Here is a 26,726-nt window from a genome sequence, read left to right as displayed (position 1 = left end):
TTAATTCCTTTAAGTCCACCTGTGTTGAACCAATTTGGGGTATTCTCAGTCATTTTCTTCTCACTTGAAACACTTTTCACTCAATATGCTTTGACAATGCAATGAATCTTCTGGATGCCACTTCAAAGTTTGAATCAACAGAACTAAACACAAAAATCCCCATGTCATTATCAGCATTACCTGATGTTCTCCATTGAATAGCATTATATAATTTTATTTTTTTAAGTTTTTTAAAATTTTATTTTGAGAAAGACAGAGACAGAGTGAGGGAGGGAGGGGCAGAGAGCGAGGGAGAGAGAGAGAATCTCAAGCAGGTTCCGCACTGCCAGTGCAGAGCCCGATGTGGGGCTCAAACTCACGAAACCGTGAGATCATGACCTAAGCCGAAAGCAAGAGTCAAATGCTTAACCGACTGAGCCACCCAGGCACCCTACAGTTTTAGAAAGTCATCACTGAGATATTATGTATACCATGTTCATTTTTTGGAAATCTTATAAGCAGTATGAGGCCAGGGTTATTTTTGCTGTTATTCCATACTGAGTCCCTATGTGATAGATAACAGATCATCTGGCATTAAACACGAGCATGCAAACACACAAAAAAGTGATTATTATTTTTTTTTAATTTTTTAACGTTTATTTATTTTTGAGACAGAGAGAAACAGAGCATGAACGGGGGAGGGACAGAGAGAGAGGGAGACACAGAAACGGAAGCAGGCTCCAGGCTCTGAGCCATCAGTCCAGAGCCCGACGCGGGGCTCGAACTCACGGACCGCGAGATCGTGACCTGAGCTGAAGTCGGACACTTAACCGACTGAGCCACCCAGGCGCCCCCAAAAAAGTGATTAAATAGGGACGCCTGGGTGGCTCACATCTGACTTTGGCTCACATCATGATCTCACAGTTTGTGGATTTCAGCCCTGTGTCAGGCTCTGTGCTGACAGCCCAGAGCCTGGAGTCTGCTTTGGATTCTGTGTCTCCCCCTCTCTCTGTCCCTCCCCTCTTTGCACTCTGTCTTTCTATCTCTCTCAAAAATGAATACATTTTTTTTTTTAAATCGGCAAAAGAAAAGTGATTAAATAAATGATAGGATGTCCTATAGGGAACTTACTGTTTTAGAGACCATACTTGGAAAAATTATTTTTCTTCCCTAGAAGCAGAGAAAAACTGAGAGGCACAGGTATCATTGCCAAGGAGCATGAAGGGGCTGAAGGTCGGGAAGCGTGAAGATGCCAGGGCAGAGATGTTCATCAGCCAGTGGCTTGGGTTCACAATAAGTGTTACCCACAAAGACAAAATGAAAGAGACAAAACAAAAGGAGATGCATATGCTCACCAGGGCCAGGATGGTGTGCGTGGCTCTGGCCTCGTGGGAAGGTTTGGGGGGAAGTCTGTTGCTGTGAATGTGTTGGACTTGCTGCTTGTGCCTGAGCAGGACAGAGACCATGGAGCCACTAGACTAGGCCATGAGGCCCAAACAAGTGACACCAATAAAAGAGAACATGACTGCATGTAGTAAAACAACAAATTTGTTTGGAATGGGTGAATTACGGTATTCATAAATTTTTTCCACACTCATGTTTTTGTTCTTTCTTGGTCCAGTAACATGCAAAGTAATAAAGATATTCAACAGGAGATGCAGGATCCAGCAGAGGAAACAGCAGAAGCCAAAGCACTTTGGGAATGTAACCTTGAGCTCCAACCACTTGGAGGTGTTAGTGTTGAGCTTAATGGCCTGGAGCACTGAGCAGGCAGGTGGTGCTGAGGGAAACCCCTTGGCCACTCGGTGAAAATAGAAGACAAGCTTACGTCCAGCATCATTCAGAAAAGATTTCAACCCAAATGCTGCCATTGTCTGAGGAACTCCTGTATGAAAAAGAACCAAGTTGTTAGCTAGGACTAGCTGGATGAGAATCAAGTCTGTGGGTCTCAACATGTGCCTAGTGAGTGAAGTAAAGATATAAAGACAAAGAAGCAAGGAGTTTCCAAGGATCCCAACTCCAGTTTGGGTGAGGAAAACAACACCCAGTTTTAAGTTAGAGGAACCATTTCATCAATTTAAAAGGGATACTGGTGGCTGTTTTGATTTGAATCTCAGGAATCTGGAGACTAAAATAGAAAATTTTGTTACTCTCAATACACCAAGAAAACATCTTTAGTCATATAATTTCTCACCTCGATTTGAATATATGAATATTTACACATGCCTTTCGTATGTGCAAAACAGTTTTTTGCAAGACTATTTGTAATTACAAAGATTGAAATCAACCAATGTTAATCAACAGGAGACTGAAGGAATCATAGTGTATGTTCACAATGGGACACTAGGCAGCCATGATGGGTAAAGTTCTCTCTACTGCTGCGTTTCCAGGACACATCATCAGGTAAAAAATAGAAAGTGTCAGAATATTGTGTGCAGTTAGCTTATTTTCCTAATAAAGGGAGTATAACTACAATCCATTTATCTATGTGTATATGACCAAAATTTTAAACTAAAAGAATACATTTACAAGTTCTAAAAATGAGCACCTGCCTGGGTGGCTCAGTCGGTTAAGTGGCCAACTTTGGCTCAGGTCATGATCTCACAGCTCCAAGGCTCGTGGGCTTGAGCCCCACATCGGGCTCTGTGCTGACAGCTCAGAACCTGGAGCCTGCTTCTGATTCTGTATCTTCCTCTCTCTCTTCCCCTCCCCTGCTCACGCTCTGTCTCTGTCTCTGTCTCTCTCTCTCTCTCTCAAAAATAAATAAGCATTAAAAAAAAAATTTTTTTTTTAATGAGCACCTGTAGGTGATAGTGGAGAAAGAGCACAGGACAAAGTATGAAGTCAGACTGCTCTCAATATACCTGGTTTGTGGCTTTGGTGCCACAATTCTTTTTTACATATTTATCTAAATATATATGGTGACAAAAGTATTATAAAAATTCAGGCAAACATAAAAACAAACAAACAAACTATATATGCTCATAAATGCATGCACATACATATACAGTGTATACATAACATTTTATTAAAAGATAATTAGAACTTCCTGAAGAAATGAATGAATCCCCGTCTGGCGTAGAAGTTACAGAAACTATCTCAGAACTTCCTATTGTAGAAGAAAACAAAAGAGCCACCCCAAACTACTGAGATTATATAAATAGGATGCCAAGAGTTAACAGGAAGGATTCCCGATGACAAAGTGTGGGATATTTCCAGCTATTACTATTTCCAAAATGTAATCGTAACAAATTAAAACAAATATGTTTTTAAAATGCATTTTTATCACTGCTTTAAAAAATAACCTTACAGTTGGAGGATGATAGAAGACCAACACACTGAAAAGGAGAAAATAAAGGGAAAGGAGTAAGATCTTCTTTGCTACCTAAACTCTCTTTTTGTAGAAGTTTTAACCTAATAAAAGAAAAGGGGGACAGAGTGGAACGCCACCTAAATTGAGGCAATATTCATTAATGACTGTGGGACCCCTGAGGTGGCAGGACCTGTCATAATGGATGGGTCCAGAGGGCAATACAAGGGCCTCTGAATTTTTGCTGGAGGGAAGACCAGGCAGGTTTGCAGATGAAATGAGTGTGACCCTGGACGGTTTCTGCTGGTTCCTATCATTACCTTCTTCTCTGGGGCAGATGTTTGAAAAGGTCTATATTAAAGTTGGAAAGGATTTGTTGTAATAACTGGCAAATACTAGGTTTGTTGTTTGCTCCAATTTTGTTCTTTCATTGTCTACAGCACCATGCTTTCTTATTTTGCATATTTACCCTGTCACTTTCAGATATCAGTTCATTGAAATCTATTGATCTTACTCTTTCTCTTAGTATTTTTCCTAAGCCAGCACCAACAATTTAAGTGCCCTCATTATGAAGAGAGGAAAGTGAAAAAAAGCAAAGCCAGCCACACAGGTAGAGCTGTAAAGTGAAAAATGCAAAACCCAACCAAGTGGGTTGGTATTTCCGAGCTCTGACCAATTTTTAACTGGTATTACCATATCAACAAACCCAGGCTGGTTTCTGCAATATTCTCAATTTTTATAAAAACAAGCTTTCAATGAAAACACGGTATAGGCAAGCAAAACACATCTATTGTTTAAAATTTTTTTAATGTTTATTTATTTTTGAGAGAGAGAGGCAGAGTGTGAACAGGGGAGGCACAGAGAGAGACGAATACAGAATCCAATGCAGGCTCCAGGCTCTGAGCTGTCACCACAGAGCCTGATGTGAGGCTCGAACCCATGAACCATGAGATCATGACCTGAGCTGAAGTCGAAGCCTCAACCGACTGAGCCACCCAGGTGCCCCAAAACACATCTATTGTTTAGGAGGAACATCTGGGCTGCCAATCATGGGCCTCAGCAATAAAGATGCAGTGTATTAAGAAGGTACTGCCTCAAGGTTAAGCGTCCGACTTCGGCTCAGATCATGATCTCACAGTTTGTGGTTCAAGCCCCAAGTCAGGCTCTGCACTGACAGCTCAGAGCCTAGAGCCTGCTTCAGATTCTGTGTCTCCCTCTCTCTCTGCCCCTCCCCCACTCATGCTCTGTCTCTCAAGAATGAATAAACTTAAAAAAAAAAAAGAAGATGATACTGCCTCAAGCACAGCTTTAATTTTTTCCAAAATTACTGGATATTGGGATTTTTTGCCTTTCTCTCCTTTTTTATTTTTGTATTATAGTGGTTAAGTATTAAAAATTATTCTGAGGGGCGCCTAGGTGGCTCAGTCAGTTAAGCTTCCGGCTTTGGCTCAGGTCATGATCTCACAGTTTGTGGTTAGAGCCCTGCGTTGGGCTCTGTGCTGACAGCTCAGAGCCTGGAGCCTGCTTTGGATTCTGTGTCTCCCTCTCTCTCTGACCCTCCTCTGCTCATTCTCTCTCTCTCTCTCTCTCAAAAATAAACATTAAAAAAATTTTTTTAATAAAAATATAAATAAATAAAAATCAGTAGGGAAAGAAAAGTTTATTCAATACATGTTATTAAGACCTCTGCATAGTTATGTGGAAAAAGAAACCTACATTTCTACTACATGCTATTTAACATGTATATACACGTTTATACACGTTATATACAAATAATAAGCATGTATATACACGTTTCTTAAATGTTAACTTAAAAAATTTTGTTTAAATATCTATTTTTTAGAGAGAGACAGAGTGTGACTGGGGGAGGGGCAGAGAGAGAGGGAGACACAGAATCTGAAGCAGGCTCTAGGCTACAGGCTATCAGCACACACCCTGATGCTGGGCTCCAACTTATGGACTTCCAGATCATGACCTGAGCCAAAGCCCGACACTTAACTGACTGAGTCACCCAGATGCACCCTAAATATCTTAATATTTTAAAAATAAAAACATGTAGGGGCGCCTGAGTGGCTCAGTCGGTTAAGCATCCAACTTCAGCTCAGGTCATGATCTCGTGGTTCGTGAGCTTGAGCCCCGCATCAGGCTTTAGTTTATGCTGACAGCTAGAGCCTGGAGCCTGCTTCGGATTCTGTGTCTCCCTCTCTCTCTGCCCCTTTCCCCCTCTTGCTCTGTTTCTCTCTCTCTCTCAAAAATAAATAAACATTAAAACTTTAAAAATAAACAAATAAATAAATAAATTAATTAATTAATTAAAAACATATATATAAGTAAAAAACCTAAACGCAACAGATAAGCCATATAGGATGTATATATTTTTTAAAATAATGACTTGTGATAAATATGTATATAGTAAGCAATCCATATGACAGAAGCCTAGTAATTTAAATTTATTGGAATATGTGAAAATGTACAATTTATAGAAGATGAAAGGCATGATTAAATTAAAATATAAAGATGAAGAACAAAATAATAGAAAATATTTTACCTAAGAATAATGGAAAGGAGAGGCAATTAATAACATTCTAGATGCCCCCTCTAATCATGAGATATATGATCATATATTTTCTAATATTGAAAGTTATATAAATAAGAATTTCTTATTTTTAACAATTTTTAATGTTTTTTCTTAGAAATTATCATGTAAATGCATAATAAATTTAAAAGGAGATACCATTTATATGCAGAAATATACTCCTGTGCCAAATATTTAATTCACATTCACATCTTCACTTTACATTATCATATTGTAATCTCACATAACCTCACCTAGATAAAGATTAAATGAATTAATTATGGTTTCTCAGTCTAAAAATTTGTATAATGGTATAGGAGTAGGATCTTTCTATATATAAAATATTATTAGGTAAAAATGTTCAGTTCTATTATCCACATTTAATTAGATAGCAATTTTTTATAACCTTCTAAATGTTAGATGTTTCCAGAGAATTAAATTAGGATACATCAAACAAGAGTGGTCTTCAGTTTTGCAATAATATTTGTTATCGGGGCGCCTGAGTGGCTCAGTTGATTAAGTGGCCAAGTCTTGATTTCAGCTCAGGTCATGATCTCATGGGTTTGTGAGTTCAAGCCCCACATCGGGCTCTGCGTTGACGGAATGGAAACTGCTTGGGATTATCCCTCTCTCTCTCTCTCTTTCTCCCCCCGCTCCTCTGCTGGCTCATACATGCACGTGCATTTTTTCTCTCTCTCTCTCTCTCAAAATAAATAAATAAACTTTAACAAATAATATTTGTCAACAATAATATTAATAGGCAATAATTTATCAAATTAAAATTCATATGTAACTGACATTAAAGTTTGGGAAACACTGGAATCTAAGAAAGTACATGCTAATGAATCAAAGCATTTCTGGAAGTATACACAATAAATGATAACAAATCATAAACCCAGTGACATGTGAGCTTAGGGAAGAGGGAGAGTGAGGAAGAAAAGAACATTTATTTTATGCATATGCATATAAATTTGTTCAAATATTTCTTGGGAAAAAGGTAGTAGGGTTTATAACTCCAGATGAAAATTTTAGGAAATCACAGGTAAAATTAAATAAAATACACATTTGAAATTAACAAATACAAAGAGAAAGAGATAGGAGGGTTGCCCTTGAATCATAATTATAATAAAGTTTTATTTATAATAAATCATAAAAATGAATTTTAATAATAATTAGATACTTCAATTGAGTAGGAGTGAGGAGAACAATGTTTGGGTAAATAATGTAGCACAAATGTCCTATGAATACTCGAGCCACATGTCCTTTAAGAAACACAGACATTCATGTACAAATAAAACCCCATCTTATTCCTTGAGCAAACTGCTTTCTGTAGAGGCACAATTAGGAACTGTATTGGACACATTTTACTTCCTGGGAAAGTGGCAGGATAATCTTACTAACAGCTCCCCTGACTAGGATCTTTGTGGTTAGAACAGACCAATTTATTATTGCTTGTGAGGTTGAGTTTGAATAATGACTTTTGAAACCACAATGGATTCAAAGCAACTGATAAAGTTCAGGGAAAGTTCTAGTTAAATGTCAGGGTCACATGTAGATTTTAACGCAGTAATATTATCTGATGATTTCTGCTCCCAAATCCCAAAAATCAGAGGGCTATGACCAAGAAGGCAGAAGACAGACATAAGACAGCCTCCAGACAGGAATGTTGGGTCTCTACTTCTCAGGAACCCTTAGAAAATATCCCTTCTGTATATATTTGTGCCCATTTTCTCTCCCCAGGAAAATAAGATTATATTCACACACAATATTTCTTCAAATGTTTTCTTAGCAGTATCATTTTTCTCTAAGACTCTCTCTTGATCTAAAAGGAAGTTCTACTTACCAAATCTCATTCCCCACCAAACCAGCAGATTTTAGAGTCCAATCTGGAGCATGTGTGCAAAGGTGGTATCTTATCCGAGATAAAGGTCTGGGACACCATGATCTCATCTCTTTCCTGGGAAGTGATGATCACTTCACCAATAATTGCAGTGACAATGTCTGCATGGAGAGTTGAAATTATCTCTGGGAAAAAAAAATAAAAGCTACAAATTACTAGGAGCTATTAGTAGTGATTAATTATCTCAGAAAGAAAGAAAAAGCAGGAACAGCCACGGGAAAACAAAGCTAAGTTTTCTGAAAAGTATCAGGTGGAAATGACAGGTGAGATGAGGATGCTCATCTTGTGTGTGTGTGAAGTGACAGAAGGAAGCTTCATTCAAGGCTGGTCTGTGATTCTGGCCAACCTGAGGATGTTACCTCTCGAATATGATTCTTACACTGCCCATATTCTGAAAGAGGAAAAGAAAGAACCATTAAGTAAAAATTACTAAAGTATTAAAAATGAATATGAAGAAAGTGAGGCAAATTTTTAAAAAGATTTTATTTTTAAATAATCTCTACACCCAACATGGGGCTTGAACCCACAATCCCAAGATCAAGAGTCACATGCACTACTGACTGAGCCGGCCAGGCACTCCCAAGGCAACTTTTATTTACTACTTCAATAAACAGATGTTAAGCACCTGAAATGTAGATAATACATTATCCTTGGTGTAAGTGATCTATAGAGGGCAAGAGGAAGGGGGAAGTTAGAAGAGAACTTACCTGTATTGAAACAGGTATTAGATAATAATAATATCTAATATCTAGTATTATCTAATAAATAGTAAACATTCAGTATGCTATATGATGACAGGTGCCTTGAAGGGAAGTAAGCTGGAGTTGGGGGATGAGCAGGGAATGAGAGGGTAGAGTAGTAAGGGAGACCTGATGGCAAATGGAAACTTCAGGCAAGAATTGAATAAAGATGAAGTAAGCCATGTAGCAGTTTTGAGTATATGACCCAAGCACAGGTATCAGCCAGTATCATTGTGTCGAGCAAAGTCTGGTACTGATGCCTATGGAATGAGATGAATGAGCCACAGGGTTCAAAAGTGCTCAGAGGGGCGCCTGGGTGGCTCAGTCAGTTGAGCGTCCGACTTCGGCTCAGGTCATGATCTTGCAGTTCGTGAGTTCGAGCCCTGTGTTGGGCTCTGTGCTGATAGCTCAGAGCCTAGAGCCTGCTTCGGATTCTGTGTCTCCCTCTCTCTGCCCCTCCCCCATTCATGCTCCGTCTCTCTCTGTCTCTCAAAAATGATTTAACGTTAAAAAAAAAAAAAAAAGTGGTCAGAGAGAAACATGGGCTAAAGACCTGTGCAGCTCCTCAAGCTCTTGTAAGAATTCTGAATTTTCTCCAATAAAATGAGGAGGGCTTCTGGGATCTTGCTCAAATATGGACATTACCTGATTCATACTTTGAAAGGGTCACGTTGGCTGAAGCGTTGACAACAGACTGGAAAAGAAAAAGCATAGGATCAAGATCAGTTAATGACCGCTGCAGAAATTCAGACAGAGCATGGTGGCTCTTACCAGGCTGAGGGCAGGCATGGCGGTGAAAAGGGGTCAGATTCATGATATGTTTTGAAAGTAGACCCAATCAGATTTCCTGTAGGACTGGTTCTGCGGTATGAGAAAAGGAATGAGTCGAGAACGAGCCCTGGATTTTTAGTCTCAGCAACTGGAAGGAAGGAGTCGCTATCAACTGAGAGTGGGACAGCTGCAGTCAGAGCAGAGTGAAAAGCAAGCTCACACTGACACCACCAAATGCTGGTGAGGAGGTGGAGCAACGGGCACTCTCATTCATCGCTGGCAGGGAAGCAAAATGGCACAGTCACTTTGAAGACAGTCTGGCAGTTTCCTACAAGACTGACAGGCTTGCCAGGCAATCCAGCAATTGCATTCCTTGGTATATACCCAAATGTGTTGAAAACACATCCACACAAAAACCTGCACACGGATGTATACAGGCAACTTTATTCACAACTGGCAAAACTTGGAAGCAATCAAGATGTCCTTCATTAGGTGAATGGATAAATAAACTGTGCTCTGTCCAGACAATGGAATATTATTCAGCACTTAGAACGAGAGAGAGAGCAAGCACTGTCAAGCCATGAAAAGACAGTGGAGGATACTTAAACACATATTACTAAGTCAAAGAGGCCATTCTGAAAAGGCTACAAACTGTATAACATTCTGAAAAGGCAAAACTATGGAGACAATAAAAATATCAGTAGTTGCCAGAGGTTAGGCAGGAGGGAAGGACAATTAGGTGGAGAATTTTTAGGGCAGTAAACCGAAATTTTAGGGGAGTGAAACTAATTTGTATAACTATAATGGTGGACACATGTCATTATACATTTATCCAAACCCATAAAATGTACAAGAGTAAACCTTAATGTAAATCATGGTCTTTGGGTGATAACATGTCTTTGTAGGTTCATCAATCATAACAACTGCACCACTCACTGTAGTGCTGGAGGTTAATAATGAGGCAGACTATGTGAATGTGAGGGCATGGGATATATGGGAAATCTCTGTAGTTTCCTGTTAATTTGGCTATGAAGCTAAAACTACTCTTTAAAAAACAGTTTATTTAAAAAAAAAAATTTTAAAGAGAGTTCAGAGAAGTTTAAGTGTGGAGTCTGTCATGCCTACCAGATGTCCAGAAATAGGTTGCAAATAGATCATTAGATAGCTGATCGCTGGATTTTTCAATGGAGATACACACTTTAAAGTTTTGAGCTTATCATATTATTTATAATCATGCCATTGCATAAGATCACCAAAAAGCATACACAGATTAAGAGATGACTGTTAATTGGACCCTCATTCATTACAATACTAAGAGAATATATTTGTTTTTCTTCTTGAGCCAGCATATTCAGTTAAGAATACAAAACAACAGGGGCATCTGGGTGGCTCAGTTGGTTGAGCATCCAATTTCGACTCGGGTCATGATCTCGCGGTCCATGAGTTCGAGCCCTGCGTCAGGCTCTGTGCTGACAGCTCAGAGCCTGGAGACTGCTTCGGATCCTGTGTCTCTTTCTCTCTCTGGCCCTCCCTGCTCATGTTCATGCTCTGTCTCTCTCTCTCTCAAAAATAAACGTTATTAAAAAAAAAAAAAAAAGAATACAGAACAACAACAAAAACCCTGTGGGGCCAAAAGCCGCTGAAAAAAACTTTAAGGAAAAATTTAAATGTCATTAATGTGTTCATAAGTTCATTGATGATGATGAAGCTGTGAAGACAAACTTTCATACGAATGAGTAGGAAACACACAGGAGTTGAAATAACAAAAAACAAAAAGAGAGAGAAAGTGCTTGTGAAAATTTAGCCATAGAGAGTGAGGGAGAGCAAAGCTAGGTAAGAAAATGTACTAGATCAGAGGGAAGGGTAGTTATTTTATGAAGTACACAGACTTACTGCTTTTTGTACTTTTTGTAAAGGAGATTAAGAGACTGAAGATCAGTGAGGGGTGGGTTTGTCAGTCAAGAGATCTGATAGACCAAGAACAAAACCCCTTAAAAGTTAAGACATGGGGAGGTCATCTTTAAGTGTCAATAATCAAGGAATTGACCTTACATTGAAGGGAGGCATCATTTCCGTTTCAACACAGGGAGCCCATAAGAGAATTGTTTTAGATTTACGAGGCAGAAGATGTTGTCAAATGATACCAAATGATTTTTTTTTAATGTTTATTTATTTTAGAGACAGAGAGAGACCACAGGTGGGGGAGAGGCAGAGAGAGAGGGAGACACAGAATCCAAAGCAGGCTCCAGGCTCTGAGTTGTCAGCACAAAGCCCAACGCGGGGCTCAAACTCATGAACCCCGAGATCATGACCTGAGCCAAGTCGGACGCTTGACCGACTGAGCCACCTAGGTGCCCCCCAAATAATGATTTTCTATTCTCTGTAGAAAGGTGGCAGAATATTAACATAGACAAAAGTAATCCTGGAAGAACGTTACTAAGTTAAAAATTGATTTATTTGGCATTCTTGAGATTTTCATGAATATATTGAGCTAGGAACACCAAGGTGGACAGGCAAGTTAACGGGAGAGGGAAAGGAGCTGCTGGAAGAGAGGACAGCTGGAGGATTCGGGTAAGGTCCTGATCAGGCTTTGGGAAGCTTTTAAGTGACAGATCGTAACATCAGCTCTTTGAGTAGACTGACCTCTTTACAGGTAATTATTAGGACAATGCAGGATAGAGCAGAGGTCCTGGATTATCTGGATTCCCCAACTCAGGGATGAGAGGTTTGAAGGTAGTGGCAACAAGCCTAGTAAGTAATCAAAATATAGTCTTTTTTAGCTGATGGCAACGGTGGAATGTTAGAGCATTGATTGCTGTGGTGTAGGGAGTTACAAGGCTCTAAATGGTAGAGAACATGTTTGTGACCCCAGATGGTGGATCTGGCTTTCCCCTCTATCTGTGGCCAGCGTATGCTCTGTGATATAAATGGCTGCCATGTGCCACTGGGCCAATGGTCATTGGGGTAGGGGGCAAGTATGCTTCCCTAATTGTTTGGATCTAGTGGTTTCGCTGTAAGGAAAGTTCCCATTGGAACCCTAAATAGGAACCAGGTACTCTGCTACAAATAGCCTATGACGCACCCTGAAGATGCTACTGAGTCCACACAACTGAAGTGGGGTTAGTGACAAAGCAAAAATAAGATTTCAAGGAGCCCTTAGCATCTGGATGTCACCTTAAAGATGGCAGATTTGGGGTAAAAAACCAGTAACAAAACACCTTAGACTCCTAGCTTAGCTTTGTAATATGTGTTCTCCTTAAAACAAAAGAGAACTAGTGAGGCTTTGTTTCTGATATGGTGTCTGAGCAAATGGAACACGGAGAATGCAAAGTTTCTCTGGGCTGATAAAAATGTAGGTGGACGTTGTGCAATTAGGAAGTCACCATCAATGGTCTCAATCAAATTTCCATGCAGAGATAAGCCTTAAGTTGAACTCTAAGCTTAATGGTAATTATTGATGAGAACTTTTAAAACTGGTTTTTTTAATACTCATATATCTCAGTGATTTCAGTCAGAGAAAGATTAAGCACTCTGTATTTTCCTAATTCATTAAGAAAAATGTTTATGTTTTATTCTTGAGAGAGAGAGAGAGAGAGAGAGAGAGAGAGAGAGAGAGATCAAGATAGAGTACAAATGGGAAGGGCAGAGAGAGAGGGAGGCACAGAATCCAAGAAGCAGGTTCCAGGCTCTGACGTGGGGCTCGAACCTGTGAACCACAAGATCATGACCTGAGCCAAAGTCGGATGCATAACCGACTGAGCCACCCAGGTGTCCCTTTCTAATTAATTTTACAGAATCGGGCCTTAATGTCAGGTTCAAGCATAATTCAAACACTGCTGATTTCTGTCACTATGACTGGGGGAAATTATGACATCCTAGCCTTTTCACTTCCAAAAGCATTGTTGGTTGTCACAACTGTGCCCTCCTCAGGGCAATCTTTGGTCCTACAAAAAATCCTGGCACTCAGGTCACAAATTAGGACCACAGACCTTTCTTAGAAGGCCTTATGCAGTATCTGGCTTTTTCTGATAGCAAATGTGTCATTCTAACACCAACTGGGTGTTCAATTCAATTCAATTCTGACACTTATCCCCACTCGATCCTACAGTTAAGGACTCCATCCCACAACTGTCTCTTCAGATGGCAGCCACAAATGGGGTCCCAGGTTAACCCCACTTCTGCCAGTCTGACTACAAATGTAGTGTTGCCTTGAGTCCCCACTCAGGTTTGATAATTTGCTAGAATAACTCACAGTACTCAGGAAAATGCTATATTTACTATTAGTCTACTATAAAGGACACACGTTAACAACCAGATAAAGAAGTACACAGGGTGAATTCCATAAGAACCCCAAGCACAAGAACCTCTATCCCAGTGGAATCAGTGTGCACTCCCCTCCTGTCTGGATAGTGTGAAACCTTATTGTCTAGAGGTTTTTAACAAGGTGTCATTATATAGACATGGTTGACTAAATCATTGGCAATTGGTGGATGAACTCAATCTCTCACTCCTTCCCCTCCCCAGATGTCAAAGGTAGGGCTTAAAATTCAAACCTTCATATGTCTGGTGACCAGCCCCAATCCTGAAGTTCCTTTATTGGCCTCCATCTTGAGTCACTTCACTATCATACAAAAGACAGTCTTATCACTCAGGAAATCCCAAGGGTTTTAGAATCTCTGTGCTAGGAAGTAGGGACAAACACCAAATATTTATTATTATGTTTGTTTTTAAACCAGACAGGAAGGCAGATAAGGTAAAAACTATAGTGAATGGGTAGTCTGTGATGTCATACTGTCCCCATGATGTCTCAAGAAAGCTGTCCACCTCTCCACAATGGCAGAGCCCAATTCTGTTTTCAACCCACCCAATAAACAAAAATCTTAAGATTAAAGGTCACTTAATAAGACTTTTATTATTGCACAAACCAGAGCAAATGTGAGACACACAGGTCCCAGATCAGTGAGTTGGAGGCTGGAAAACCTATAAAAAATATTGCATGAGACCAATTAACACCATGAAGGTAAAACTTTACAAACTCAGCAGTTCCTAGACTGGATCCTTTCAGCAAAAAGTGGGTCAGGTCCCTGCCATACTAGTCAGAAGAAAGCAAATGAGAACCCCCAGGGGATCAGATTATGATTTTCACTAGAGGATGGGAGACAGAGTGCAAACATCTGTCTTGCCCAAGCATGCTGAGGTGACACGCGTGCCATAAGGACCTGCCAGGTGTCAGAGGCAAAATGACTTCTACTACCACCTGGCAGTGACATAATTCTGGCAAGGTCTGCGCAGGTCAGAATATGAAATGCAGCTCCTGAAAACCTCTCACAACTGGAATACACAGCAGATGGCTCTGCACAGATGCTCTCTAGTGTTGTTACTAGAACAAAGAGCACGTTTGCTGAAGGTTTAAGGCCACCATCTTAAGTGGAATTTCTTTCTCATGCTCAATGAGTTTAGATCTTTGGCTGAACATTTTTGCACATTTGCTGATTCATAAAACTAACGTGGGTCGTGAAGTTTTGGTGTTAAATCAGAGCAGACTGTTTAATGAACTTTCTTGTGCTGGCTGCACTCCTGAGGCCTTTATCTAGTGTGAAGTTTATGGTGTTGAATGAGGCTGTAGTTTTGGCTAAAGGATTTTCCACATTCGTTGCACTCATAAGGCCTTTCTCCAGTGTGAATTCTCCAATGTAGAATAAGCCTGAAGCTTTGGCTAAAGGACTTCCCACATTCACTACATTCATAAGGCCTTATTCCCGTGTGAACTCTCCGATGCTGAATGCAACTGGAGCTTTGTCTAAGCCTTTCCCACATTCATTGCACTCATATGGCCTTTCTCCAGTGTGAAAACTCTGGTGTTGGATGAGGATAGAGCTTTGGCTAAAGGACTTTCACATTCGTCACATTCATAAGGCTTTGCTCCAGTGTGAATTCTCCGATGTTGAACAAGGCCGGAGCTTTGTCTAAAATATTTGCCACATTCAGCACACTCATAAGGCCTTGCTCCGGTGTGAATTCTCTCGTGCCGAACAAGTTTGGATTTGCACCCAAAAGCTTTCCCACATTCACTACACACATAAGGCCTTTCTCCAATGTGAGTACGGTGGTGCTGAACAAGTTTATACTTAAACCTGAAGGCCTTTCCACATTCACTGCACTCAAAAGGCTTTACTCCAGCATGGACTATCTTATGCTGAACAAACGTATGCTTGTAGCTGAAGGTTTTCCCACAGTCACTGCACTTAAACAGTCCTTCTCCAGTGTGAATTCTCTGATGCTGAACAAGGGTACGTTTACGACAGAAGGCTTTTCCACATTCGCCACATCTGTAAGAACTTTTTCCACTGCGAAAGACTTCCTCACACTTAGTACTGCTGTGTATACTCACAGCACTGGCCACACTGGCCAGGAAGTCCTTTTCAACCTCCCCACAGGTGAAAGGCTTCCCTAATGAATGGCCTCTATAGGTCTTCGCAAAGGAAGCCCTGTCCACGTCCTTGCTATAGGGCTTTTTCCCACCGTGCTCATTCTGGTGTTGGCGAAGATCTGCACTGAAACAGAATCGTTTCCTACGTGCCACACGTGTGTAGGATTTCTGCCTGGTATGTGTTCCCTGAAGCTCAGCCAGGTACAAAATATCCTTCATGACAGGAACACACATCTCACAGAGATGAAGCTTCTGGGTGGATAGATTTGGCCCCGAAGTCCTGCTTGGTGGTGTTCTTCCCAGAGAAACATTCTGTCCAGAAGGGGCCTCTTCATTGTCTATCCCACAAAAATAATCTGAAAACAGAGAAATGCTAGTCAAGTACACGTGGGGACGGGTGGCAGCCACGTTACAAACATGTGCCTGACACACCCAGGAATGAATGCGTGAGGCTGTTTTCAGGATGAGGGAGCTGGGAGGCAAGGTGAGGAAGGGGCTGTTTTGCAGTACTGGACTCTAAAAGGTCACGGAAGTAGGGAGGCCTCGCAAGGCGGAACGAGGAGGAATGGGATGTAGCACAGTGGAGAGAGGCAGCTGGGGTTTCCGACTTGCTCCTCTGAGGACGACCCCCAGGAGGGCTGTTGCTCACACATGAGTGTTGTGAAGAAGCTCTGGTCCAGGAACAGAAAAGTCAGATTGCTAGTGAGTAACTGGTGTTCAAGGACATTTGAGGATACGCGCTCACCATCCGCTACGCACGAGCCAATGCCAGGGGCCCTGCAGAGGCAGCAGTGGAAAGGAGCAGGCAGCAGACAGATGCCAGGAAGTTGGGAGCGGCTAGAGGCCAGAAGTCAGTAAAAAGGACAAACTGGCCAAGCGGCAAGAACAGGGAAGAAAAGGTGGAAATGAGGTGTGGCCAGTGGAAATGGCACCAAAACACTGGTTTGAACAGATTGCTGGTATGATGTGAACACGGTCCCGATGTCATGTCTTCCCTCAGCTGCCACTCAGCAGGGCCAGGCCCCCTCCAGCCCCTTGTCCCATGGCAGGAGTGGTATCTATTCTGTGAAGCAGCCAGAACTCTCCCCGACACCCCTAACGGGGCAACTACACAGGACTAGGATAACCAAGTCCTAAGGGAAAGACAGGACAGGTAAGTAGCCTGTACCAGCCCAGCTTATGACATGACAAAGCAAAGAAAACTGAACGTTACAAAAAGAACCTCAGACAAAGGTCTCACAGAACAGCTCATCGTGCATGTAAGCGGTGTCCGTGTCAGTGACGGCAATTCCTGGCACGTGCAGGCGTGCAGGACTGTCAGAGGGAGCAAAACCTGAGGTAAGTAGGTACCAGGGATCTGCAGAAGCCACACAGCTAGGGAGGGGGCAAGCCAGGTGGGGTCCATTCGGCTGATGGCCAAGACTGCCTAGGATTCCCTAGAACCCTTTCCTACCAGGAAAGGCAGCGGGTACTGGGGTAGCAGGGAGAGAAGACGGCAGTACCGCCCAGTCATAGCAACAACAGCACCTACCCAGGAGTCCTACCCAGGAAGGACGCGGTGGCCATGGTCTGGATGTAAAGACACAGCGGCCCCTCGGGAAAAGCAGAAAGGCAAAGTCACTACCCAGGTCACTGGTGGCTGTGAGGGCCTTACCCAGGGAGGTTATAAGTGCCAAGTTCTCCAGCATCACATTGTGGTACAGGCGTCTCTGAACCTCATCAAGGAGACCCCATTCCTCCCAGGAGAATACACGGCCACGTCCTCCAAAGTCACACTGTCCTGTCATGTTGGGGACAGATGAAACCACAGCCTCCTGAGGACCCACAATCCAAACCCACACATCTACCCCATGCCCATCCTCTTCCCAAGCTCCCCACCTCAGCAGAGAAACCCGGTTCTGCTGGTTCTACTCTTTCTTCATGGTTCTATTAACCAAATGCCCAGCCCGCAACAAGTGCAGGCAGGTAGGCAGAGAGACACCATCTACACTCGGGAATATGCCCGAGGATTCCAGGACCGCATCTCTCCCTGCCATGCGATTCTCTGGAGTCCTCTGTTATCATGACTCACAATAAAATTTGGGGTCACCCATCACCCCTAAGTTTCCAGTACCAGGGCCCAGGACCATCAATTCATATCCCTCTCTCCACATGCACCCCTCTCACGCCTTCGGACCCCAGAGTTGCATCCCCACAGCCACCACCAACTCCCTGCCCCACACCATATGCATCTCTCTCTCTGGACTTGCGCCAGGTTACCTGGTACGTGGCATCCAGAAAGAACTGGGCAGATCCAAATAGGATCCAGTACTACCCCAGACCTCTGATGAATCCCAACACCAGGGGTAGCCCTGGATGCTGCTTTGAAGGCCTCTCCGCCTGTCTCCAGTCCTTGCTTCAACGTCAGTCACATAGCACCACATGTGAATTTCATATATCCATGACCCTCTCCCACTTCTGTGCTGCACTTGCTGTCCCCTCAGCAGCCACAACCATGTTCCTTCCACCTACTCTCCTTCAAAGCCCAGCCATCCCGGTACCAGGCATAGTAATTCTCACAGACAACCACATTTGCCCCAGACATTACCCACCAGCAAAACCCCCAGAAACCACCAAAGCTTACCACAAAGTCATAGTAAACCCATCTTATCTCAATTAATCTGATGCCTCCAAATCTGTCTCCGGTCCGCTCTTCCCTCGGAAGTCTTGGTCACCTGCCAAGACCATCCTCCCCACATACTCCCTTCGTGGCCACTTCTCTCCTACATCTGTATTTATGATCCTCCTAACCCCCAACCAGGTACCCAAGCAATAGAGCTAGTCCTCAGAACTCTTAATCTTCTTTCTGACCTGCTGATAACACCACTGCCATGACCTGAATTCCATCTTCTAAGTATCATCATGGCCTGGTACACATGCTAGCCACCCCTTTGGGTGTCTCCATCCTAAGCCCCACCCCAGAGTTCCAGACCTGTGTCCAGCTGCCCACTCGATGCCACAGTCGTCTGTTCTCTGAGCTCCTGCCACCCCCCAGTGAAAACCACTACCACGGATTTTCCAGTCTCAGCTGATAGAATTTCCACCCTTCTTGCTGCTCAGACCAACACTCTAGTGTCATCTCTCACTCCTTCCTCTCTCTCTCACCCTCAAAATCAGCCCTTCTTGAAAAAGGCATCCAGAATACCAACCACTTCCCCCACCTCCACAGCTACCACTCTGGTCCATGAACACTCACCTGGACTATTCCAGTACCCTCTTCCCTGGTCACCCATCCTCCTCCCTCACCCCCAAAGTCTGTTTTCCACTCTACAACCCGATGGAGCCTATCTGGACCTGGGTACGATCATCTCCCTCCTCCGCTCCCAATCTCCCATTACGTCCATTATAGTTGCCCAACTTCTCAGGCAGCCATTTCCAAGACTAACTCCAGTCCCCTGCTCTTTGTTCCTAAGAGAAAGAAGACATGCTGTGCCCTGTTCCCACACTAACAAGCACCTGCACACGCTGGTACCTGTTCCTGGGATAACCTTCTACGCCTCCTTCCATTCCAGAAACAAGAACTCCTGCATACAACCCTCAGCCTGGACTCAGGACGAGTCTAGATCACTTCCTGGCGGTGGGATTTCTCCCAGATCCCCACACCAAAAGGGCTAGCAGAGAGGCAGGTGAAGAGTCCCAGAACACCACAGTCCCAAAGTTGATATGGGCAAGATCCAAACCAGCGAGGCCCAGGGACACCCTCCACGAGTGCTACTTCAGCCACAGGGTCCTACAGGCAGAAGCAGGCCATAGAGGCCACAGCGGCTGGGGACCACGGTGTATTTCAACCGGCCCGAACCTCCCGTGCATCTTTCCAGCCCTGGAGGCCAGACCTAGGGCTGAAACACTAAAGTCTGAATTTCAGTCCTCAGCGCTCCCCGTTGCCAGTTCTCTGCGCTTGGACCCAACCTCCCTGTGCCTCGCTGTCCTCATCACCCCTATTCCAGTCGGTTCTCCCTGAGCAGCTCCTGGAAAACTTTTAAGCCCCTAAATCAGACCGTGTCCCTCTTGTCTTCACAACCATCATGGGTCCCAGCGCCCCTACCACGCCCCAGCCCGCCAGTTCCCCCGTGACCCCGCCGCACATCCTCCGTTCTCCGAGGGCAGAAGGCGGACCCCATACTCTTGAATCCTCCCGCCTTGGGCCCCCCTGCAGCCCTGCACCGAGAGGCCCCTCCCCTGCAGCCCGCACCCCGTCACGCCGGCGCTTAGACGCGGGGTCCCCGCCCGCGAGTGCCTCCCGGGCCCGGACACCGGGACCTGGGCCGCAGGGAGCGAGCAGGTGCCCCGCGCTCCGGCTTGGAGGGTCTGTCGAGGGGGAGGGCGGGGAGGGCCCGGGGACAGCGAGTTTACCTCAGCCGGGTCCCTGGGCGCGGCCACTGCCATTGGACTCTGTCCAGGCCCCGCGGTCCCGGGCCAGGCGCGGGGCAGCACAGGCGGCGTCGCCGAGCCACGAACCCCAGTCGGCGCTCCGGGGACGGGGCCTCTTCCCGCCCCTTCCCTGTCGGTCGCCACGGAAAAAACCCAGGAACACCCAAAACGACCGCCACAACCAGGACGCCGGAAGTCCCGCCCGAAGCGCTGTAAGCGCACGGAAGAGCTCTTATCTTGGGCCTTCATTGGCTCAGCCCGCTGCCTCTCGGCGCGGAGCCTCTGGGTAATGTAGTAGAGGCGCTGGCGAAGATGCTCCGCACCAGAACAGTCCCAGAGGCTTAGGTTTCGCGGGGAACGCGAAGGTCCCGGAGGCTTCCTTAAGGGATTTACGCAGATTTGTGGGCAGTGCTGCCTGCAAGCGATCTCCAAAAGCTCTCAGAAGCATGCTTTCAGACCCCATGAAGCTCAGCAGGCTCCCGAGACTAAAAAGAGTATTTTAGGTGCTACCAAAGGCTGTTACTGATACAAATGCACATATCATTCCATAAAGTCATTTCGACATAAAAATATGTACATTCTTAGCTGTAAAGTAATCGACATTATCGTATTCTTCTTCATACACATGTAACCTCAAGCATTAGCGTCACTTTTGTGAGTGTCAGTGCATCTGATCAAGAACAAGAGGAAAAGAGTGGACAGGTTCATAACAGACAGAAGAGGGATGTGGGGCTGCCCTGAAGAAACTGGGCAGGGTGAAGCTTTGCCTCTAGATCCCACGGAAAACGTCTCTCCCACCTGTATATTGTGATTGTGTCCTATCCAGTGCAGAACAGTGTTTAATCCCAGTGTTTAATCCGTAGAATACTTCTTTCCCCGTATTCCAAGATATTCAGTTCCTTTAAGGAATCTGCCCTGTGTCTCAAATGGAGAGCGACTAATTTCACACTGGGAGCACAAGTGCAAAGGGGGCCATCTGAACCCCAATATTAAGGGGGTATCTGAATCGCAAGAGGCACCTGAACTTCATGATCCCATCGCCTTGCTGGGAAATGACGATCATTTCTGCTATTACTGAAGGGAAAGTTCTGCAAGGGTAATTCAGATTATCTCAGAAAGACAGTAGTGAAATAGAAATTACAGTTTTAATAATGTTTATGTAGTTCTTTAAAGTTAGTGACAGGAACCATCAATGAAGGTTGCAAAAATTTCAGACTTTAATGAAATTTAGCAAGTCATTTAAGTCTGAGAAGAGCTAGAATCCACTGAGCATGTGTTTGTGCTGGAACCTTGGTCACTCAGAAGATATCGTCTCCAAAAGGTGATTCTTTTTCATTCATGAGCACATTGAGCGATACCGGCTTGGAGACTTAAAGAGGTCATTGAGAGTAGCCAGAAGAATAAACTAAATTGCTTCTCAGCCTTATGGCTAAGATCAAGTGTAGTATCTGTTCTAATCAGTTTAATATCTGATACGTCCTCTATCGGAGGACAACATATTAAATGAATTTTTGGAGCACGGAGATGGAATAGGAGCTTGCCCCGCCCACTCCACACATTGACCTGGTTAAAAAAAAAAAAAAGAATAAACATAAACAGAATTTGAGGGGTCATGTTTACTCACTGCTCTAACAAATGTGTACTGAACACACAAATAAACCACTTAGAACTGTGTGTATTTCTTACAAGAATTATGGCAAATACTTAGTAAGCAATGCCAAAAATAGAATCTAAAAATAATTAGAGTATGTAAAAATGTACAATCTGTGTGAGATGAAAGACACAAAAAATTTTTAAATAAAAAAGGTGCATTGAGTCTATAAAAGTTCTGTGAATATTGGTGAATTCTAGACAAACATGCCATTTAAGAACTGCAGTCATTCATGGACAAATCAAGTCCTATCTCATTTCCTTGATCAAAGTACTTACTGTAGAGACAGAATTAGGGACTAAGCTAGGGGTATCTTTCTTTCAGGGACAGTAAGAGGAAAATGCCCACCACACAGTTTTTCTGGCTGGGATTTAAGCAGGTAGAACAGACTAAGTTATCACTGATCAAAGGCTGAGAGGGATGAAAACTTTAGAAATCCCAATAAATTCACCAGATCCAAAGCAAGTCCTTAGTTCGGAATATATCAAAGCACTTTTACATCTGGCTATATGTCAGGGTCACACATAGACCAAACCCCATCTGCAATTCCTGGTCATTCTTGCTCTCCAACTCTTGCAACCTTCATATCACTTCTTATTTAACATGACTTCTATTTCTCTAAATAGGAGATGGAAGTTAATTTAACCTTCTTTGCTTTGGCCACAGATATTTACTACAAATGTAATGTCACAGGCCCAATAAAGAGAATCCTGCACCCAGAAATAAAACAGAAAGAAGGTGGAGGTTTTCAGTTTCATGCTTATCACTCACTGTTTTTAGAGAAATGCTATTACAGACACCCAAACAGAGCATGGTCCATAAGATAAAACCATCAGACAAGAACAACACACACACACACACTCCACTAACATTTTTAAACTTTATATTTTCCTGATGCTCCAACATCCCCACACCAGGTGAACACCAGGTAACCAAATGCACCAGAGTGGCCTGCGCCACAAGTTCCCCTTCTTGCTTTCCCTGTCTGTGACTCCTGTCTGTCTCTCTTCGTTCTGTGTCTCTGTCTCTGTCTCCTTTCTGCTCCCCTCCCATCTGGCCTCTGCGACTGCACATGGCCTCCCTCTTCTAGGACCTGTGAGTATAATAAAATTCTTTAATTTCATACCTCCCCAAGAGTAATTTCTGCTGCCGTGTGGGAGTGAGCCTTGAAGACCCCACAAGGGGGGTTACTCCTCCACTTGGCCCACAAGGAGGGGATGATCGGAACTCGAGAAGTCCCCAAGAGATGCCCTTGCCCACGCACTTACTGCTTGGCTCCCCCCACCTCCATCCCCCGGGAAGGCCCCCCTGTTGGCTTTCGGGGCTGCTCTGCTGCCCTGTTGCCCCTGCCTTCCGCGTGCAGCCAAGTTGCCCTGTCCCCGTCCCCACAATGCACCGGGATGAGGATGCCCAGCCACCCGGCTTGCGAAGCGATACTTCTCAGCGCGCCTCTGGTGACCGCGATGTCAGGAGGTCCCCCGCCACTGAGCCACGCACCTCCCCAGAGCGCTGCAGGGCGGGGGACCCGGACGCCGCGCCCGGTGCCTGCAGCAGCCCTCGGGGACAGGTGGCCCGTCCCTGGACAGCCCTCCCCAGCCCCTCCTAAAGGGTCCAGGCTGCCCCTACCTTACCCCGCATCCCTCCCAAGATCGCTCGTGGCCCCCAGCACCTCTGAGGCTGCTGGGGACGCCCTGCTGGAGGGGGAGCCACTCAGAACCAAGGGAACATGGTCAGGTGGACAGCCATCGAAGAGGGAATCAATTAGCCACCCACAGAGAAGAGCCATTCTAAAGGTTTTGCTAAGAGGAGAAGCAGGAAGAGAAAAGGAAAAAGAGAAAAAGAAAAAGAAAAAAGGCAGAAAGGGCAGATTATCCTGCGGTTGAGGCCTTCTCAGGGAAGGCTGCTGCCCAGAGAGACTGGGGCCCTTTCTCCTCCCCCTTCCCCTCTCAGCTTATCAACCAGAGACAGGAGCAGAGTAAAAAAACAAAAGGGGGGATGGGGGTGCTGGTGTGTGTGCCACTTTAGGGACTATGAGCCCAAGATGGAGGGGAAAATAGAACTTTACAAACCCTAGGCACTAAGCAAATGCCAGGTGTGCAAACTTAATGCTAGCTCTAGACTAGTAACTGCTTTAAAAACAGACCCCTATATACAGGCGAAGAAAGAGAAAAGGCGATCAAACAAATTGTGTTGGTGTGCATACGCATAACAAGTTCCGTAATCTGATCCAATAGGATCCAAAATTTATACACTGAAGAATTTCTATAACAAAAAAAGATCAAACTGGCACTGACTGGCTTTCCTGCCTGTGCAATCTAGTTCTACAAAATGAACATGTGCTGAAATGCACCAGCAGACAAAACGTTATGCACTTAATCAATCCTGGGGCTCAAAGCGTTGTTTCAACTGAGGACCCCGTTCAATTTATCTATTGCACCCCCTATAACCTAAAGTAAGTGACTAAATGGAAAACTTTTTAATGGATATGCCTCCCTTTAACTGTAGTCTTTCCCATAGTTATAGTAGCTGTTGCCCTAAAATACTCATATTAGGCAGAGATGCTCTACATAATAAATAATAAAATTAAAGAAGTTTTGACACTTGCACATTGGTTTGATAAATGAGACCCCATGAACACCCAGCTAAAATAGTTAATATGGCCCAGTATAAGTTAAACCAGGACCTTCAGTATTAAAACGTATCACGTGAGGGGCACCTGGGTGGTTCAGTCGGTTAGGCGGTGGACTTTGGCTCAGGTCATGATCTCATGGTTTGTGAGTTCGAGCCCCGCTTTGGGATCTGTGCTGACAGCTCAGAGCCTGGAGCTTGCTTCAGATTCTGTGTCTCCCTGTCTCTCTGCCCCTGCCCTGCTGGCACTCTGTCTCTCTCTCTCTCAAAAATAAACAAAAAATTTTAAAAACGTTATTATATGAAACCCAATTAACAAAGGGGTGATTATCTGTTTTTCCAGCCCAGTTTTGCCTGTTTTTAAATCTTGGGGGTGGTGAGACAATGCCTGGTGGATGTCTACAACCTTCTTGCTGTGGTCCCATCCATCAAGACCCCATATCTAACACCCAGGATTATGAAAAGTACTGATTCTACTCAATCAATAACTGGCAAATATTTTGCACTTATAGATTTGGCTAACATGTTCTGTTCAGCTCAGCCTATTTTAACAGGCCCCCAAATGCAGTTTGCTTCTATTTCCAAAGGGAAACAATAAATCTTTGCTACTCCATCCCTGGGCTATCCCAACAGCTTTGCCATCACACACAATTTGCACACAGTTCTTGACGACATCCACCTCCCTCCAAAAGCATGGTTGTGACATTATATTGATGACATCCTCTTTCAAGGAGATTCATTTGATGCACATATTTAGTCTGACATTTAGGGGCACGTGGGTGGCTCAGGGGGTTGAACTTCTGACTTTTGATCTTGGCTCAGGTCATGATCTCACAGTTCATGGGATCGAGCCCCACGTGGGGCGGCGCTGACAGTGTGGAGCCTGCTTGGGATTCTCTCTCTTCCTCTCTCCTCTGCCCCTCCCCACTCCCTCTCATGCTCCCTCTCAAAATAAATAAATCAACTTAAAAAAAAAACGTTTTTAAAAAGTCCAGCATTTAGTCCTTGGGGTTTGGTGGCAACATAGTCCTCATTTACAAATTTTACTTATAAATTAAACTGAACAGCCACTTCTGCTGGTGTCCTCAGAAACTCCTTCACTAAGAGGCTTTGGCAACCTCTTCTCCTGCCTCCTGGTGTGTCTGGACCAGTATGACAGCCATTAGCTGCCCCAGTGCCTCTGATGCAAAAAACTACCCCTCTCAGCCTTGGTATATGCATCATTAAAACAACAAATAACTAGCCACACACCAAGCTTTGCTGGAAGGGGAGACTCTCAGCAGAGAGCCTGTGGCCCTCCACCTCCAGCTTTCCATTATGCTGTGGGGCATGGAAACAGCATCCCACAGGCATCGCACAGCTACCGAGGCCTCCCTAAGACAGGATGGAACCAAACCGAGGCCCTATGGCATATTCCATCTGTTGGAGGAGGTGACCTCTGCTGCCCTCAGTCCCTTTCCAGATGCCAGGGTGAAGGTGGTTAACCCTCCCCAGACCCCTTGGCTACATGGGGAACCCCTTGGGATTAACTGAATGAACAGATGTAGGAGTAAATGACATTGCTAACCATCATAGGTGATGAGCCCAATGGAGTGTTGCTGCTTTCCATCCCTTAGCTAGGATGTCCCTGATGAGGGTGGGACCCAAGAAACAGCACATCTGGCCAGATATCGGGTAGTTATCTCAGTACCAGCGGCCCTGGCCTGCAATGGCCCCTCTTCATATTTATTATAAATGATTGGGCTATTACCTAAAAAATGTTCCCTTCAAGGTAAATAAATCTGGCTATCCCCTGACTTACAGATGCCCAAAATATAAATCAAAGTCACACATGCCTCTATATACCCTAAGGCCACAATACAAGGCATTGCCAGAATACTTTATTCCATCCACAGTTAAAACCATCACTGTACTACTTGTAAGCAAGACATACCTTTTCACTTCTCAAAACACATAATGCTGGCTTCTTGTAACAGACAGTCAATAGAACTTCCATGTCCCTAATAGTTCCCAGATAACTGGCTTAACTGAGAGCCAGAGTGGTCTCCTCAGACAACTCTTCTTCAAATTCCAGTCCAACCCAATATTAGGTTTACATCCCTAATATTCTCTGTCTTGCTCTGGTCCTTAACCTATTTATCCATAAGCATTGAAGGCCAGATGGAGGACCCATACTTTCCTGGGACAAATTAACCACAGAAGTTTCCACAGGCCAGGCAGATTCCCATTAGAAATGGGACCCATTTGAACCTAAAAGTCCACTACAAAACCTTGTCAGGTACAGATGGGCATCACTGAGTTAACCGTGGATCCTCTTACTCTGCTTTGGGTG

At 44.1% G+C, this 26,726-nt stretch overlaps 2 protein-coding genes and 2 pseudogenes across 3 annotated transcripts in view; 1 reads left to right on the top strand and 3 right to left on the bottom strand.

Annotated features, from left to right (window-relative positions):
* Positions 1-20,510, bottom strand: part of LOC106984985 (zinc finger protein 154-like) — a 110,194-nt gene extending 89,684 nt beyond the window's left edge. The window contains exon 1 of the mRNA XM_053211142.1: positions 20,098-20,510. Within this exon, the coding sequence (XP_053067117.1) occupies positions 20,098-20,364 (267 nt within the window). The 5' untranslated portion in view covers positions 20,365-20,510. The remainder of the gene's footprint in view (positions 1-20,097) is intronic.
* LOC106984991 (vomeronasal type-1 receptor 1-like) lies at positions 840-2,733 on the bottom strand (annotated as a pseudogene).
* Positions 16,002-26,726, bottom strand: part of LOC113592432 (zinc finger protein 530-like) — a 35,466-nt gene continuing 24,741 nt past the window's right edge. Inside the window, exon 5 of one of the 2 annotated variants that reach the window (XM_053211140.1) lies at positions 16,002-16,061. The gene's annotated coding sequence lies outside the window, so the exon portion shown is untranslated. The remainder of the gene's footprint in view (positions 16,062-26,726) is intronic. The other variant, XM_053211139.1, reaches the window with a different exon arrangement.
* On the top strand, positions 21,525-21,692 carry LOC113593478 (uncharacterized; annotated as a pseudogene).

This window comes from Acinonyx jubatus, chromosome E2 (genome assembly GCF_027475565.1).
Source record: "Acinonyx jubatus isolate Ajub_Pintada_27869175 chromosome E2, VMU_Ajub_asm_v1.0, whole genome shotgun sequence".
Lineage (NCBI taxonomy): Eukaryota > Metazoa > Chordata > Mammalia > Carnivora > Felidae > Acinonyx > Acinonyx jubatus.
This window is presented reverse-complemented; position numbering and strand designations above follow the sequence as displayed.